The 14,676-nt window shown below is 37.1% G+C and overlaps 1 protein-coding gene across 2 annotated transcripts in view; it reads right to left on the bottom strand.

The window, feature by feature from the left end:
- Positions 1-9,994: 9,994 nt before the first annotated feature.
- Nxt2 (nuclear transport factor 2-like export factor 2) overlaps positions 9,995-14,676 on the bottom strand; it is a 10,082-nt gene continuing 5,400 nt past the window's right edge. For both annotated transcript variants that reach the window (XM_013025883.1, XM_013025884.1), the window contains 2 exons: positions 13,827-13,971; positions 9,995-11,964 (listed from right to left, as the gene is read on the bottom strand). In XM_013025883.1, the coding sequence (XP_012881337.1) occupies positions 11,777-11,964; positions 13,827-13,971 (333 nt within the window). In that variant the 3' untranslated portion in view covers positions 9,995-11,776. The remainder of the gene's footprint in view (positions 11,965-13,826; positions 13,972-14,676) is intronic.

Raw genomic sequence — 14,676 nt, 5'->3', positions numbered from 1 at the left:
TCTATAAATCTATGCATATGTCTACTAACAAATATATTATCTTGTGTTTCAAGTACTCTTAACATGTACTATAGTCAGTTGTCACATCATTTTATATTTTTAGACTTAGCTGTAAATATGACTACCATTGTTTATTGTGCCCTTCTTTACCTTGGAATCTTTGTTTTTGTGTAATTTTAATTCAAATAATTCCTTGAGTCATTGCCTCAAAAGGACAAATGAATACTATTTTGGAGTTTCTTAATGTCTGAAAGTATCTTTTGCCTAGATACATGAGTGATATTTTAGATGGGTATAAAACTATAAATCCCAGTTTTCTCTGTGCCTAAAGATGTTGTTCCATTGTTTTCTTACGTTAACAGTATGATAAGGAATCTGATTCTGTTCTGCCTTTTCCCTTGGCAAATAAAAAGACAAAACTGAAAGAAACCTATTCTTTATCAAGGTGTAAAATTTTCTTCTGATCTTCAAAATTTGTAGTCACTTGGATCATCACTTTCATACCTGTTTATGTTTTTTTTTTCTTTTTGGTCAGTCATGGGGCTTGAACTCTGGGCCTGGGAGCCATCCCTGAGCTCTTCAGCTCAAGGCAAGTGCTCTACCACTTGAACCACAGCACCTCTTCCAGTTCTGGTGGTTAATCAGGGATATGTGTCTCATGGACTTTCCTGCATGGGCTGACTTTGAACCGTGAGCCTGAGGGTAGCTAGGATTACAGGCATGAGCCACCAGCACCTGGACTGTTTATGTATTTTTATATCTGTTCTTTCTCATTTCTGAAATACTATTATTTGCATGTCAGGTTTTCAGGATTCATCTGATATTATTTTTTGAGTCATAATTTTGATTGTCCTATACTTTTGTTCTAATGTTGCAGACTCTTGTCTAATAGTGAGGAAAACTAATTATGTTTGCATCAGCGATGATATCTCTGAGATTTAAATTTAGTAATCATATTGCATTTTAATCTCCAGGAACTCGTTTTATGTTCTCTAAACAAATATTCATATGAATGATATTTGGGGAAAAGTTGTTGTTTGAAGAAAAGAAAGGAATGTTATCTAGACAGAGACAGAATTTTAAAAGGTGTTGATCATTATATGCAGATTATAAGTACAACAGAAAATATTAAAGGAGACATCCATGTGAACAGGGTAAAAGAAATAATGTGCCATAACTCAGAAGGCATAAAGAGGAAGAATTTGTATCTGTTTTGATTTTGAAATTTTAAGACACCATTTGTATTTATGGCCCTGCCATCTTAAACACTGAACCGCAATGTCTAACATTATTCCATGCTTGCCACAGTTCTGCTTAACTTTTAGGTGCCTGTCACAGGGTGGTATGTGGATATGTTTTCAGTGAGGAATGGATGAGTGGAAGAGAGAAAGCCAGAGTGTTCTGGGTCTTAGAAATCAGAATGAGATTATTTAGAAGACTGAAATAGATGTTGAGAAATTATACTTTAGTAGTGGGGTAAAATTACATATCCAGGAGATACTGTGAGGAAGCATTCAATAGGTAGATGGACTAGGTGAGAGGAGAACAGGAACCTTTAAAGGTAAAAATTAGCTGGGTGCCTGTGGCTCACGCCTGTAATCCTAGCTACTCAGGATGCTGAGATCTGAGGATCTCGTTTCAAAGCCAGCCTGGGCAGGAAAATTATGTGAGACTCTTATCTCCAATTAACCACCAGATAACTGGAAATGGTATTGTGGCTCAAAGTGATAGAGCACTAGCCTTGAGCTGAAGAGCTCAGGGACAGTGCCCAGGTCCAGAGTTCAAGACCCACAACCAAAAAAAAAAAAGATAAAATGAGTTGCTGTTTTAGTTTGGAGAGGCTGCAGGGGAATGTGAGCTTGACTGGGCAAACTGAGTTTCAGGCAACAACTAGATAGTCCCTTAATATATAGATATACAGGATTTCTATTGTGTTCCACGTCAAGTTGCATCAATACAGAAATGATGAAATCATGAGAGTAGATGAAAAGGGAAGACTATAGGTAGATGGCTGAGCATGAGCAAAACTCCTTTAATTTTTCAAAAAGGAAGAAGAAAAGGAGACAAAGAATGAGAAATTTTAAACAAGAAAAATAGAGAAACTAAATGAATTGAGCTAAGCAAAAGGAAATGGTCAGTGAGTTCAATTATATCATCAACAAGTGAGAATTAAAAGTCTCTGGATTGAGCTAGGGTAGGAATTTTCAAATGTGGGTCTACATCAGAATCCTGGAAGGGTTTGTTAAAATTTATTGTGTGGTTGCACCACTACAGTTTCAGATTCTGTAAGGTCAGCCATGGAGGATCAGGGATGGGCCATGATAACTTTTTCTTTTCTATTTCCCAGGTGGACTACAAGCTGCCAGTCCAGGGACTACCTTTTGAGAACTATTGTCCTAGAAGAAATACATTTTTTATTTTGTTGATGATTTTTACTCAAGCACAAAAAAGTATTGTGACATACTTCTACTGTAACAATGGTCCCCCAAGAGAGGGTTTCCCATCTAGAATTGAATCTGGTTTTGGAAAACATCTCATGCACCCACAGGTAATTCCAACCACCATTTACTTAAGGAAAATTACTGAGCTGATATGTGATATTAATCATTTTGAATAACTAAATTTAAGCAAATCACAGTACCATAACAAAACAAAGGGTTGACTGATTTTTGCCAAAGGCACTTGGGGAGCTGGCTGACCTCAGTGTGAATGTGGGTGTGATCCTGTCTATTGTATGATTCTTAGGTGACTCTAGCTATGTTTGAACAGCAGGCAGAGTAAGGGAAATGAACCTTACTGTGTCTCCAGCTGGTTGGCCATCCACAGGTGGATAATCCTTGTCAGCCTCTTGTCCATAGTTGCTTGCAGGTTGATACTCCTTGCTACCCCATAGTCCACAGTGAAGGGTATGGTTGATGTCTGTGAAAGTAAGGAAGGCAGCTACTCAATCCCTGGCTCCTTGTTTTGCTGTCACACTTTCTTTTTCTAAGTATACCAAGTACCTTGGACCCTGATGGATGCTTAAGTGAATCATAGAGATCAAGTGATTGGTCCAAAGTTCGAGAGTGAAGACAGGTATTGTACCATTAGCCTACCTACCATTCTTCTACAAAGGCATACAGAGTCAATGCCTTGGTCCTTAGGGCCAGTGCAACTCTAATGGCCTCCAGAGGTTGACCATCTTTCTTTGATAGCTCCCTCATTTTTAAATCCCTTCCTTAAATCCTCTCCCATTTCCCTTTTATTCTCCCAGATCTCTGCTTCTCCCTTCCCAGGAACTTGCCCCACCCTCCCAACAGAAATAAAGCCATTCAAAATCTGCTGAACACCAAAAAAAAAAAAGCTATCATGTCTCTGCTGTCTCTCTCTCTCTCTCTCTTTCTTCTGAGCAGAGGGGAAGGGTGAACACCTGTCATTCTCTCAGATTTAATTTTTAAAAATTTGCCAAATGTTAATTGTACAAATCAAGCTGAATCCAGGTGAATCAAGAGAAATCCAGATCTCTACTCCATAACCAATTCCACTCCATTGAGAGTCCAATATTCTTTCATGTATATGTATACATGGGTTTCCCCCCACCCATGGTGGATAAAATATTTAAACAAGATGGGATCATATGCATTAGCTCACAACTTGCTCGTCCGAATAGTGTATAAACTTTGTCTTTTGATTCATTGAGTAGTGAAACTGAATGACTAGTGAGCAGGGATTCTACAAGTATTAAATTCTGGAAACTTCTTCCCCTGGTCTGGTTTGCAAGAGAGATTCATACTTTTCTCTCTCTTTTTTTACATAATGGAGAATTTATTTCTTGCTCTAAGAGGTGTTTAATTGACCTCTCCCCTCTAGTGGTGTAATAGACAGATGATGATTGTAATATATCATCTTGACAGCTGCTTCCTCCATTCCTGGCTGCCTTGATGCTGGACTTTATATGTTGGCATTGATCCTTGTTGTTCTGCCACATATGGTATGCCCTTCCAACACTCAGTTGTCTTAGCCAGGTTCAGGATGCCCAGTTTCCACAACTGGATTCAATCTCCGGTCTTTGACTCTTGGCACTGCACCTGTGTATCAAGTGCTTTTTTTGTCTTGCTAGGTTATTCTGGGCCACCTTATCCTTCAGCTCAGTTGCATAGCTGTTAAGCCTGTTTCCTTCTTCACTTTGCCCCTTACCCTGAGGCTGAGGTCAGGGAACAGCTGGGGATCTTGTGAAAATATTAATAAAAGTGTTGGGGAGGGGGAATAGAGCTAGTGGAATCCTTCCTGGTGATATTTGTAGGCACTGCTAAGAAAACTGTATGCTACTTGGCTTATGAAAAGAAAAAAAGAGAATTTTATGCTGATTTCACTTCCCCATTTGCTTGTGGCATATCTGCACAGGTTTGATACAGTTATGTAAACGTGATGTCCACATTTCACTATTCTACATTGGAATACTCCCATGTTTGGGATACAATTCCTCTTCTCTACCAAAACTGGTAAAGATGCATTCTCTCTACCCCATTAAGGGCTAAAATGTTCCTTTGTAAACTCTTTTTTCTTTTTGTCTCTCTCTGCTCTCTGTCTCCATTCCCCCTCATATCTTTTTTTTTAACCAGTACCAGAACATGAACTCAGTCCTTTGTACTCACTTACCTTTCGTACTCATGGCTGGTGCTTTGACACTTGAGCCATGCCTCCAGCTCTGCTTTTTGCTGGTTAATTTGGAGATGGAATCTAGAGAATTTTTCTGCATGATCTTATTTCAAACTACATTCCTCAGATCTCAGCCTCCTGAGTAGCTAGAATTATAGTTGTGAGCCACTGGTGCCCAACTTAAATCAATTCTTGATTATCACAATTGGATGATTTTCTGATTAGTTCATTTACTTATCCAAATAAAATAAGAGAAAAGCGGAGTGGTTCTCCCTGAAATTCCTTGCACTGGTTTGGTGAGATACTCTTTGTCCTAAGGTGCAATTATGAGATCTATAGAGGCAGTTTTGGATTGTCATAATGATTCAGGGACAAGTTAACATCAACTGGAAAAGGATGAGGTATGGATATTCAACTCAAGCAATGCTAGGAACATTCTCACACAAGAAATTGTCCCCTAAGACTTTCAAATGTTCTTCTTTAAATGGCCAGTGGGTATCAACCTGATTACAATTATCTGAATCTATAACCTAGCTCTATGTTAAATATAAATATAACACAGCTTTTAAAAGGCTTGAAAATACAGATGTTTTCAAGAAAGTTTCATGCATAATGACAGAATAATGTGTTTTGTTCTACTTGAAGCTAGTCAGTTGACATTTTGGATAAACACCCTGATCAATAACATAAATCTTTAACATTTCTGTTTGTGGCTGTGTATTCATTGTTTCTTTCACATAAACCTGTAAATAAACTGAGTACTTCAATAAACAACCAAGTATATGCACATTGAAATATTACTCTCCACATTTTTTTCCAGTACCAGTATTTAGCTTCAGGGCTTTGAATTTTCTCAAGCTTGCCTGGTCATGGTTGTTGCTCTACCATTTGAGTAATGTCTCAGCCTAGGTTTTTGCTGGTTAATTGAAGGCAAGGTCTCATGGGATTTTCATCCTGGGCTGTTCTTGAATAGTTCTCCAGATTTTAATCTCCTAGGTGCCCTGTTACTTCCCACTTTCTCTTTATCTGTTTGTTTACTATGTAAACCATATGTAACACATGCATATTAAAACAATTATGTAATGATTACTCATTACTGTAACCCCTGTGTACAATATTTTTACAATAAAAATATATAAAAATACTGTACAGAGAGATTACAGTTATATGAGTAGGGTAATGAGTACATTTTCTATCGAGCATTGTTACCTCCTCCTTTGTTTTTCCCCTACCATCCCTTTCCACCCCACCTCCCCAACACCTTTCTACCCCCCCAATTGTAAAGTTCATTTTCAGCATACATAGTGTCTTGTACATCTCATTGTTACAGTGGGTCAACCTGTATCCTTATACAATGCAGAGGGGTTGCAGTTACATGAGTAGGTTAATGAGTACATTTCCTATCAAGCATTGTTACCTCCTTCTTTGTTTTCCAGCTACCAGACCTTCCCTCCCCGCCTCCACAACTCCTCCCTACTCCCCCCAAATTGTAAAGTTCATTTTCAACATAGTGTCTTGTATATCTCATTGTTAAAATGGGTAACCTGTATCCTTATTTAAGCATTTTGTTATATCCCTTCCCCTCCCCAAATTATAAAAATGTATATACAAGATGCAGGACACTGGAATCAAATACAGTGAAAACAGGGTTTATACCGTGGGGGAAGGACATACAAAAGAAAAAAAGAATCACATGGTGCATTATAAGCATATTAAAAAGAATAGCAATGAAGAAAAAAAACACTTGTGTCCCTGTCTTGGGGTTCATTTCCCTTAACATCATCTTATATGGTCATATGTACATAGCTTTTGACCTTTTCTGTGTGTCCTAGACATATACTAGTTATTGCAAATAAGGGAAATCATGGGACGTATGTTTCTTTGGGCCTGGTTTACTTCACTTAATATAATTTTTTCCAAGTCTTTCCATTTCCTAACAAATGGGGCAGTGTCATTCTTTCTGATGGAGGCACAGAATTCCATTGTAATCTTACTTTTGCATTTCCTTGATTGCTAGTAAAGTTTGCCATCTTTTCATATGTTCTCTGGTCATTTGTGGGCCATTTTTATCAAATTAATATTGATGACTGTTTTCACATAATTCCTTTCCAAAAATTATAACTCTTTATACTACTTGATAAGACTAATATTTTGGTTGTTTGTGTTGTAAATATGTTCCAAATTTAATGGATTGCCTTTTCATTTACTTTATGGTGTCTTTTGACAAACTGATGCTTTCAGTATAAATACAGTCTAGTCTGTCAATCTATTTTTATCATTAGCACTTTTGTATCAAAGAATCTTTTACTACTATTTCACCAGATATTCTCAAATATTTTCTTCTAAAAATATAATTTTTGCTTTTCACACTAAGTTCTCCATACCTATGGACCTTATGTTGTCAGTGGTGTATAGGGGGTAATTGGAACCTTAGAATCCATTATTGAACTCCCCTTATAATCTACAGGGCCACTTCTTATATATCACAATTCCACCTGTGTAGATTCATTCGTGAATCTCATTCTGTTCCCATGGATGCTCAGTCTCTTCACTAATACAATACTGTGTTATTTACTATAAGTTTATAGCAAGTCTCAATATATGTTCAGGCAAATATAGACCTGATTTTTCTTCAGGAAATTCTTGGTATTTTGTTTTTCTATGTAAGTTTTAAAATTAGATATAGAATTGAATAAAAATTTCTACTGAAACTTCTATTGGTATTTTATGTAATCTGGAAGTGATAACTTACATTTTTATAACAGTAACTAAGTGTGCCTATTTTTGAACTACTGGTACTGGGGCTTGAACTCAGGAAATCATTGTTTTGCTTGGCTTGCTTTCTCACAGGCTGGTGTTCTATACTTGATCCATGCCTACAGTCAGGCTTTGAACCGGGGTTCTTTAGGTCTCAGCCTTCTGAGTAGCTATAACAGGTGTAAACTACCATTGTTAGGATTTTGTTTGGAGCCTTTAAATCTTTTAAGAAAGGGGTACGTTTTTCTTGATTTGGCTTTGTGAAATTTTGTTAAGACTTAAAGTACCTTACAGTTTTCATTAGAATCATGAAAGGTAAGGTTTTCATGAGCAAATTTCCTCACTCTCCTTCACCTCCTTTAGAGGACTAAAAGCACTGGAAGGAGAGGGGCTTGCATTTCTCTGGCTTTTTTAATACATCATGGCTTTCTGTTCCATATGGAAGAGGAAGGGAAATAGGAAGGACCACTATAATAAAGTTCCTGATCTCTTCCTATATAGACCAGGCTACGATGTGAGAAGACAGAATCACAGGCTCAGCGGTCCCTGGTTGGCCATATTTTACCTCTTTCTCCCACTGATCTTTCCCCCTAGCCCCACCCCTTTGAGGATGCTGGCAGGATGGGTAGGGTCAGGGAGGAAAAAAATGTTTCATGAATAGAGCAACATGATAGGGTTTGGCTGAAATTAGATCAAGAAGACCTGAACTGGCCACCAGTAGCTCACACCTGTAATCCTAGATATTAAGTCCAGGCAGCAAAGTCTGTGAGTCTCTTATCTAAGGGTTACCAATAAAAAGCCAGAAATAGAGCTATGGCTCAATTGGTAGAGTGCTAACTTTGAGCACAAAAACTCAGGGACAGTGCTCAGGCCTAAGTTCAAGCCCCAGGATTGGCACAAAGAAGGAGGAGGCCTGGAACGTACTATGGAGAGCATGTCCTCAAGGAGTTTGGTATGGTCCTATCAATTTGGGGACCCTAGGTCTCATGGAGAGACTTGGTAGGGGGTGGGAGGGAGGTTAGAGTTTGAGGCTAAAGTTAGTCAGATGCTTTTCTCTCCTCCCAGTTGGGAGCATAGGACATTTTAGGACATTGCTGCTTCCCAAGGTAGGCTCACCACTCCCCATTGGGCGCAGGACACCAAAGCTGATTGCAGTGGAAGTGGGAAGGCAGCAGAGCTGGGGTGACCACATAGGTAGGGATCACTCTGGACCCTACTGCCAGCCCCCAAATGGACAAAATTTCAGAAATTTCTGGAAGGATATAGCAAAGCAAAGGGGAATAGTACAACCAGGTTCGCATTTTCTGGATTTTCTTTCCCTGTCTCTCTTACGCCCATTGGACTGCAGGTAGTCATGCTCAGCATATCTTGAGCCCCTGGGATGTGCAGAAGGAGGGGTGGAAGGGTATGGGGTGGGGAGATGCACACCTTAGCTTTGGCATGGAAGGCTGGCAGCGCCAAGTTGGCACCATCACCCACGTAGAAGAGAGACATTGTTGGGAGCCTGCTCATACAGTTGCTGGTGCTGTGATTGTGGAAGGGACATGAGCTGCTTTCCCCACACCAGGCTCAGATGAGTTGCCAAAGATGCAGCAGAATAGCTGCAACCAGCACAGAGCACATTCTCAATACCAAAGGTGCTGGCATTTGAGATAACTTCAAAGCAGGAGCCCTGCTTGGCCATGAACTGCACCAAGTCACATGTACCTTGCAACAAGAAGCTGGCCACATAGATGGCACATGGGTCCCCATAACTAAAGTGCTAGAGAAAGCTCTGCATAAATTCCTTTTAGAAACCTTCTGGCACACAGCACACAAGCTCTCAGGCAATCTCTGGCCTGGCACAGCATGTGCAATAGTCTTTGTTGTTTTATTCAGGATTGTTTTGTTGAAATCTCATCCAACCCCCACCCATTGACAGGCACATGGAGGCCAGCAACTGGAATACATGCTTTGTCAGTGAAACACCCAGGTCACCACTTCTAGGGACTCTGTTGGTGGCCTCCAGCCATTGTACAGAGCTCCTGTGGTAGCTTTGTCCTGGGTGATCAAATCCCACTGTGATCACTAGAATTCCTCTGAAAGAAGTTGGCTGGATCTCTGGCAAGTGAGACGCAGTAGGGGCAGAGGTCTGTCTTAGCTGAGTTTGGAGTATAAGGAATGCGGAACAGGACTAGAAGGGTTTAGGCAACAGAACAGAGCAGGTACTGGAGGAGAGGGTGATGTGGTATCTTATTCCACATTCTTTCTTGTTTTATTTCACTGATTTGAGAGTGAAAGAACTAAGTACCTTCTTGGATTTTATTTGAATTCTTTCCCCAATACTGTGCTTATCCTTGAACCTCATTGGGCCTAGTTTCTCAAGATTTAAGATTTTCAATTACTCACCAAAATTTCACTGGTATACTTCATACAGGTTAATCTTAACAATATGAATACTTAGGAGGAAAAAGGAAAAATACAGTGGATTACAATAAGAATAAAGTCTAAGTTGTCCACTCTTATTTTCAACATTTTCATATGATGATGTAAGTTGAAAGACATTTACAATAAGTATATTTTGAACTCTTAAAAATCAAAACACCTTAGGATACGCGAGAAAACTTGCAATCGCAAAATTTATTTTTAAGTTATAAAAATATATGAACATGTCAAAAATACAATAATTTACAAGTTATACAGTGTTTGGAGAAAGATAATTCACAAGAATTAACATCAGTTCTTTATATGAAGATTTTGAGACTTCTCCACAAAGAAAAGGACAGTATGTACGCATTTTGATTGTTGCTGCTAAAACTGTGGCTTTAAAAATCCAAAACAATATTTTTTTGAATAAAATTTTGAGTATAATATCTACATTTTTTTCAGTGTGACAAGAAGGTGTACTAGAATTTACAATTTTAATAGTATATCAGAATTAGTGTAGTTTGGAGCAAAAGAATATTACTGATTTTAAAATGGATATAAAACATTAATAAATACAAAGGCTTTTACAGTTTAACCAAACACCAGTTAAGATTTTTTCATTTCTCTTCACAAGTTGACATATAACAACAAATTGCTCTTTTGAAGTTTACATGAAAATCTATTGTTCTTTATCTTTAACAAACTGTAGTCACACAACGGGAATATTTTTCAAAATATATCTTTTTGCCCAATGTCACAGGAAGAACAAATCATAAAATAATTTTAAATTTAAATAATATATAATACAGTTGAGAGTACAAAACTGGGGACATTCACTCACTTCATGGGTGGCTAATAAATAGGAGTATTTTGGCCTAAAGTTCACATGGAAGACTTAGAAGTTTATGGTGTCAAAGAGATAGGAATGGCTTTGTTTCCCACTTTCCTATTAGACCCTGTCACAAAGTTAGGCTTATTGCTGACATTTTACTCCTACACATTCTTTCATAAATTGACGTATTTTGGTGACAAGTATGAGGTAAAGTACAAAACCTCAAAAGTTCATTCTTAGGGCAAAAGTGACATTCATGACCATTTGTCAAGGATAATAACAGCGGTTTAAGTCCTAAAAATAGGCCACATTTTTTAGGAGGTAGGAAACAAATTACAAAACTCTACCATTTGGTCAACCCTCTCCTCCTATCTCTTACTTTGGGCTTTAACCTTGGATTTCTACATTTGTCATTACCCATTCTCTCATTAAAGCTATTAGTTCTACTACCACTCATTTACCTAAATTTATACTTGGAGCTGCCAAGAACATGGTTTTAAGAAGTTTTGCTTTTAAGTCACTAAATACACCCAATACTCAGGTATCAACTGAGAACATTTTGCACACCTCTAGTCAACAAAAGAAAATCTGAAAGAAAAAGACTACCAAATGGCTCTACATGCAACTCAAATATATCAGAGTTGTTATGCAAACCTATACTGACCTGATCTTTAATAAAAAGTATATTATATATTAACTCTCTTACCAGTGTTAACCAAAAATAAGTACACATTTCACTATAAAATTAAGCTAATAACAAAAAAATCCACTCTTTCCCCAGAGATCTATGTTGTGCTAATATTCTATTACAAAAAGATTCCATTTTTGAAATAGGCTGGATTCACAGTGAGTACAATGTTAGTACCAAGATCATGTTTAATACTACTGTAAGAATGTCATCAGTGGAATGTGTATATAAGGCATGTAAAAAACTAGCATTAAAGCTCTTGAGGGCAACAATCCAAACTGGCAGCTGTGTCAAAAGGTGCTGCTAGAAATACAAAAATATTAAAGAAATGTAGTTGTAGCACATATTTCTAGTGCTTTTACAAGGAAAAGCTTTTTAATGAAATGTATTATTTTGTATATAAACTTCTGTTACTGGAACTAATGAACTCAATAAAGCATGGACTTGTGCCCTACTTAGTGACTATTAGACCAATCCTGAAAACGGAAGCAATCACTGGCAATCTTCCACACAGTGTTATTATTAGAAGCGGTCTGAGCTGTCAGCAGGAAATTCTGGTTAAAGTAGTGTTGTTTGTTCCCATCAAACTTGACGGTTCCACTGGTCACAACAAGAACTGTAGAGTGGCACTGTGTAGCATGCTCTTTAACCACAAAGAAAAAGAAAAAAGAGAGGTCAGTTTCTATTTTCAATAAACATATTTTAGGCTATACTGTTTTTTATCTAACACATTCTTTACCCTCAGCATGTATACCCAAAGCCAGAAAACTATTCAGTTCAAAAATATCAAAATTATTTCCCATTCAAAAAGCTTTGGGGATATTCTAAAGTTTCAAAATAACTTACACATCTATTATTTCATTAGGTTTCTAAAAGCTTATTCATATATTTTACTTCTTTGTTTTTCATGTTGTTTTGTTAATATAAAGGGGATGTACAGAGTGGTTATAGTTATGTGAGTCAGGTGATGAGTACATTTCTTTTTGGACAATATCCCCCTTCTTTCACTCCCATCGTATTTTGTTTCATAAGCTATCTTTCCAGAACTAAAAAGAAAAAAAAATCCCACAGAAAATATACTTTACATACTAAGGACTACACCTAGAATTAAATTTTATAACTTCACTGAATTCTGAACCAAATTCTTCCTTTACAAAAGTGATCCCTTTCTATAAAAGGGAAAATTTCTGTGAAATTTTAACAAGAAGTTTGAGATACTATAAAACATTAATAGTGATATGGTGCAATTTTTTCTGGAGATATTCTTCTCTCCTTTCAATTAACAAAAATAAAATTTAGTCCCATACAATCTTTTTTATTTTTTTGCAAAATTGGAGGGGGTTGAATGAGGCTTGTGCCAGTAATCCTAGTTACTCATGAGACTGTTTGAAGCCAGTTTGGTAGGAATGCCCGTGAAACTTAAAAACAACAACAACCAACTACGTATTTTATTGTTATTGTAGAAGTGATATACAGAGAGGGTTTACAGTATATGTCAGGTCATGAGTACATTTCTTTTTGAACCTTGTCATCCCTTCTCTTGTTCTCTCCCAGGTTTTCCTTCCCGTCCTGACCCACAAGTTGTATAGTTCGTTTTCCACAAAGTGTCTAGTGAGTATCACTGCTGCATTTGTTCACCCTTTGTCCCATCTTTTCTATGGCCCCCTTATGTTCCCCAAAGGAAAATACAACAAAAACAGCAGCAACAACAAAAATCTCTTGTTTTCATTTCTTGGAATTTATTTTGTAAAATATTATTTTATATGATAATATGCACGTAGCTATTGAGCCTTTGCGTTCTCCTATGAATATCCTCCATGTCTGTGTGAATATCATGATAAATTAGGCCCAATTAACTTATCTCCAATTAATTAGCAAAAAGCCAGTAGTAGAGGCATGGCTGAAGTGGTAGAGCCGTAGCCTTTAGTAAATAAGCTCAAGGACTGAGCACCCAGGCCTTGAGTTTAAGGTCGACTCTAAAAATACATACATACTTACATAAAATTTGGGGATTGAACCCAGACCCTTGCACTTGTTAGATAGGTTCTTACTTGAGCTACATTCTTTCCATTTTTAGTTATTTTTCAACAAAGTGTCACATTTATGCCCAGGTCTTGACCATGACCTTATTATATTTCCTGTTTAGCTGAGATGATAAGCGCCCTCCACCATACCCAGCTTTTTATTGGTTGAGATGGGAACTTGTGGCCTGAACTGGCTTCAAATGCAATCCTTCCAGTCTTTGCGTGGTTAGGATTACAAGTGTGAGCCATCAAACCCAACTTGAACAATTTTTATTAAACCATAATCACACCATCCACTAAAACCTACAAGTGATGCTCTCAAGTGATAAGCACCAAAAGGAATTCATTTGGACACATGAATTGTTCATTATGTTTAGCTTGTTCAAATAAGTGAATATTTCTAAAACTAAAAGTTCTTTGCTACAAAACTCACTGCTCAACTAAGAAAATAAACGAAGCATCTTAAAGAAAATAATCTTACCATGAACTGGTTGACAATCTAACATATTAACCTGGAACTGACTAGAAGGCAACATTTCGAAGAAATGTCTTAGCTCGTTCAACCCAGTAACAACATTTCCATTCCAAATTAAGGTGGCCCTGTCCAGATATAGTCGGATAAGTGCCTAAAAGAAAAATAAAGTTTTAAAAGGAGATTTTTTTTCTAGATAAGCATTTTCTAGAAATTCAGCCAAAGTTTATAATGGTATATACATATTTCCTGGCTCTACCTCTATTACTACTTCTTTTAACATCTAATGTGAATACAGTATCTATTAAAAAGGTATCATCCAACTCTTTATACATAGAGCAATTAATATATCTTTTCATATTTCCATTTTAGCCACAAGGAAATAAATTTGCATCCAAAACCAGAAAGGGTTTTAAAGTTTTGGTTTCTGTTGTACAGTGAATTAAAATGATCTCAAGTTCCAAGTATAGACAACTTAATTTTTAGAAATTAGGTTGCCAATTATGCTATACTATGTATATGGTTACATATACGTTACATATATGTAAATCATTTAATGTTTGTATTTGTTAGGCAGAATTTGTTTAAGTGTCAGCATATCTCATTCTAAAGAATTATGAGTACTTGCAAAGTCTTTAGTAAATGATATAACTAAGATCCAAAAGAGGCAAAGTTCAATAATTCACTCTTTATGGTCAAGGGAGACTTTGCTTTATTCTAAAATTTATCTTTGTTTAAAAAGCCAAAATATGAGATACCACCTAACCTCAGAAAGAACGGCAAAAATCAAGAACTCTAATAACAACAGATGCTGGAGGGGATGTGGACAGAAAGGAACCTTACTTCATTGTTGGTGGGA

This window comes from Dipodomys ordii, unplaced genomic scaffold, assembly GCF_000151885.1.
Source record: "Dipodomys ordii isolate 6190 unplaced genomic scaffold, Dord_2.0 Scaffold88, whole genome shotgun sequence".
Lineage (NCBI taxonomy): Eukaryota > Metazoa > Chordata > Mammalia > Rodentia > Heteromyidae > Dipodomys > Dipodomys ordii.
This window is presented reverse-complemented; position numbering and strand designations above follow the sequence as displayed.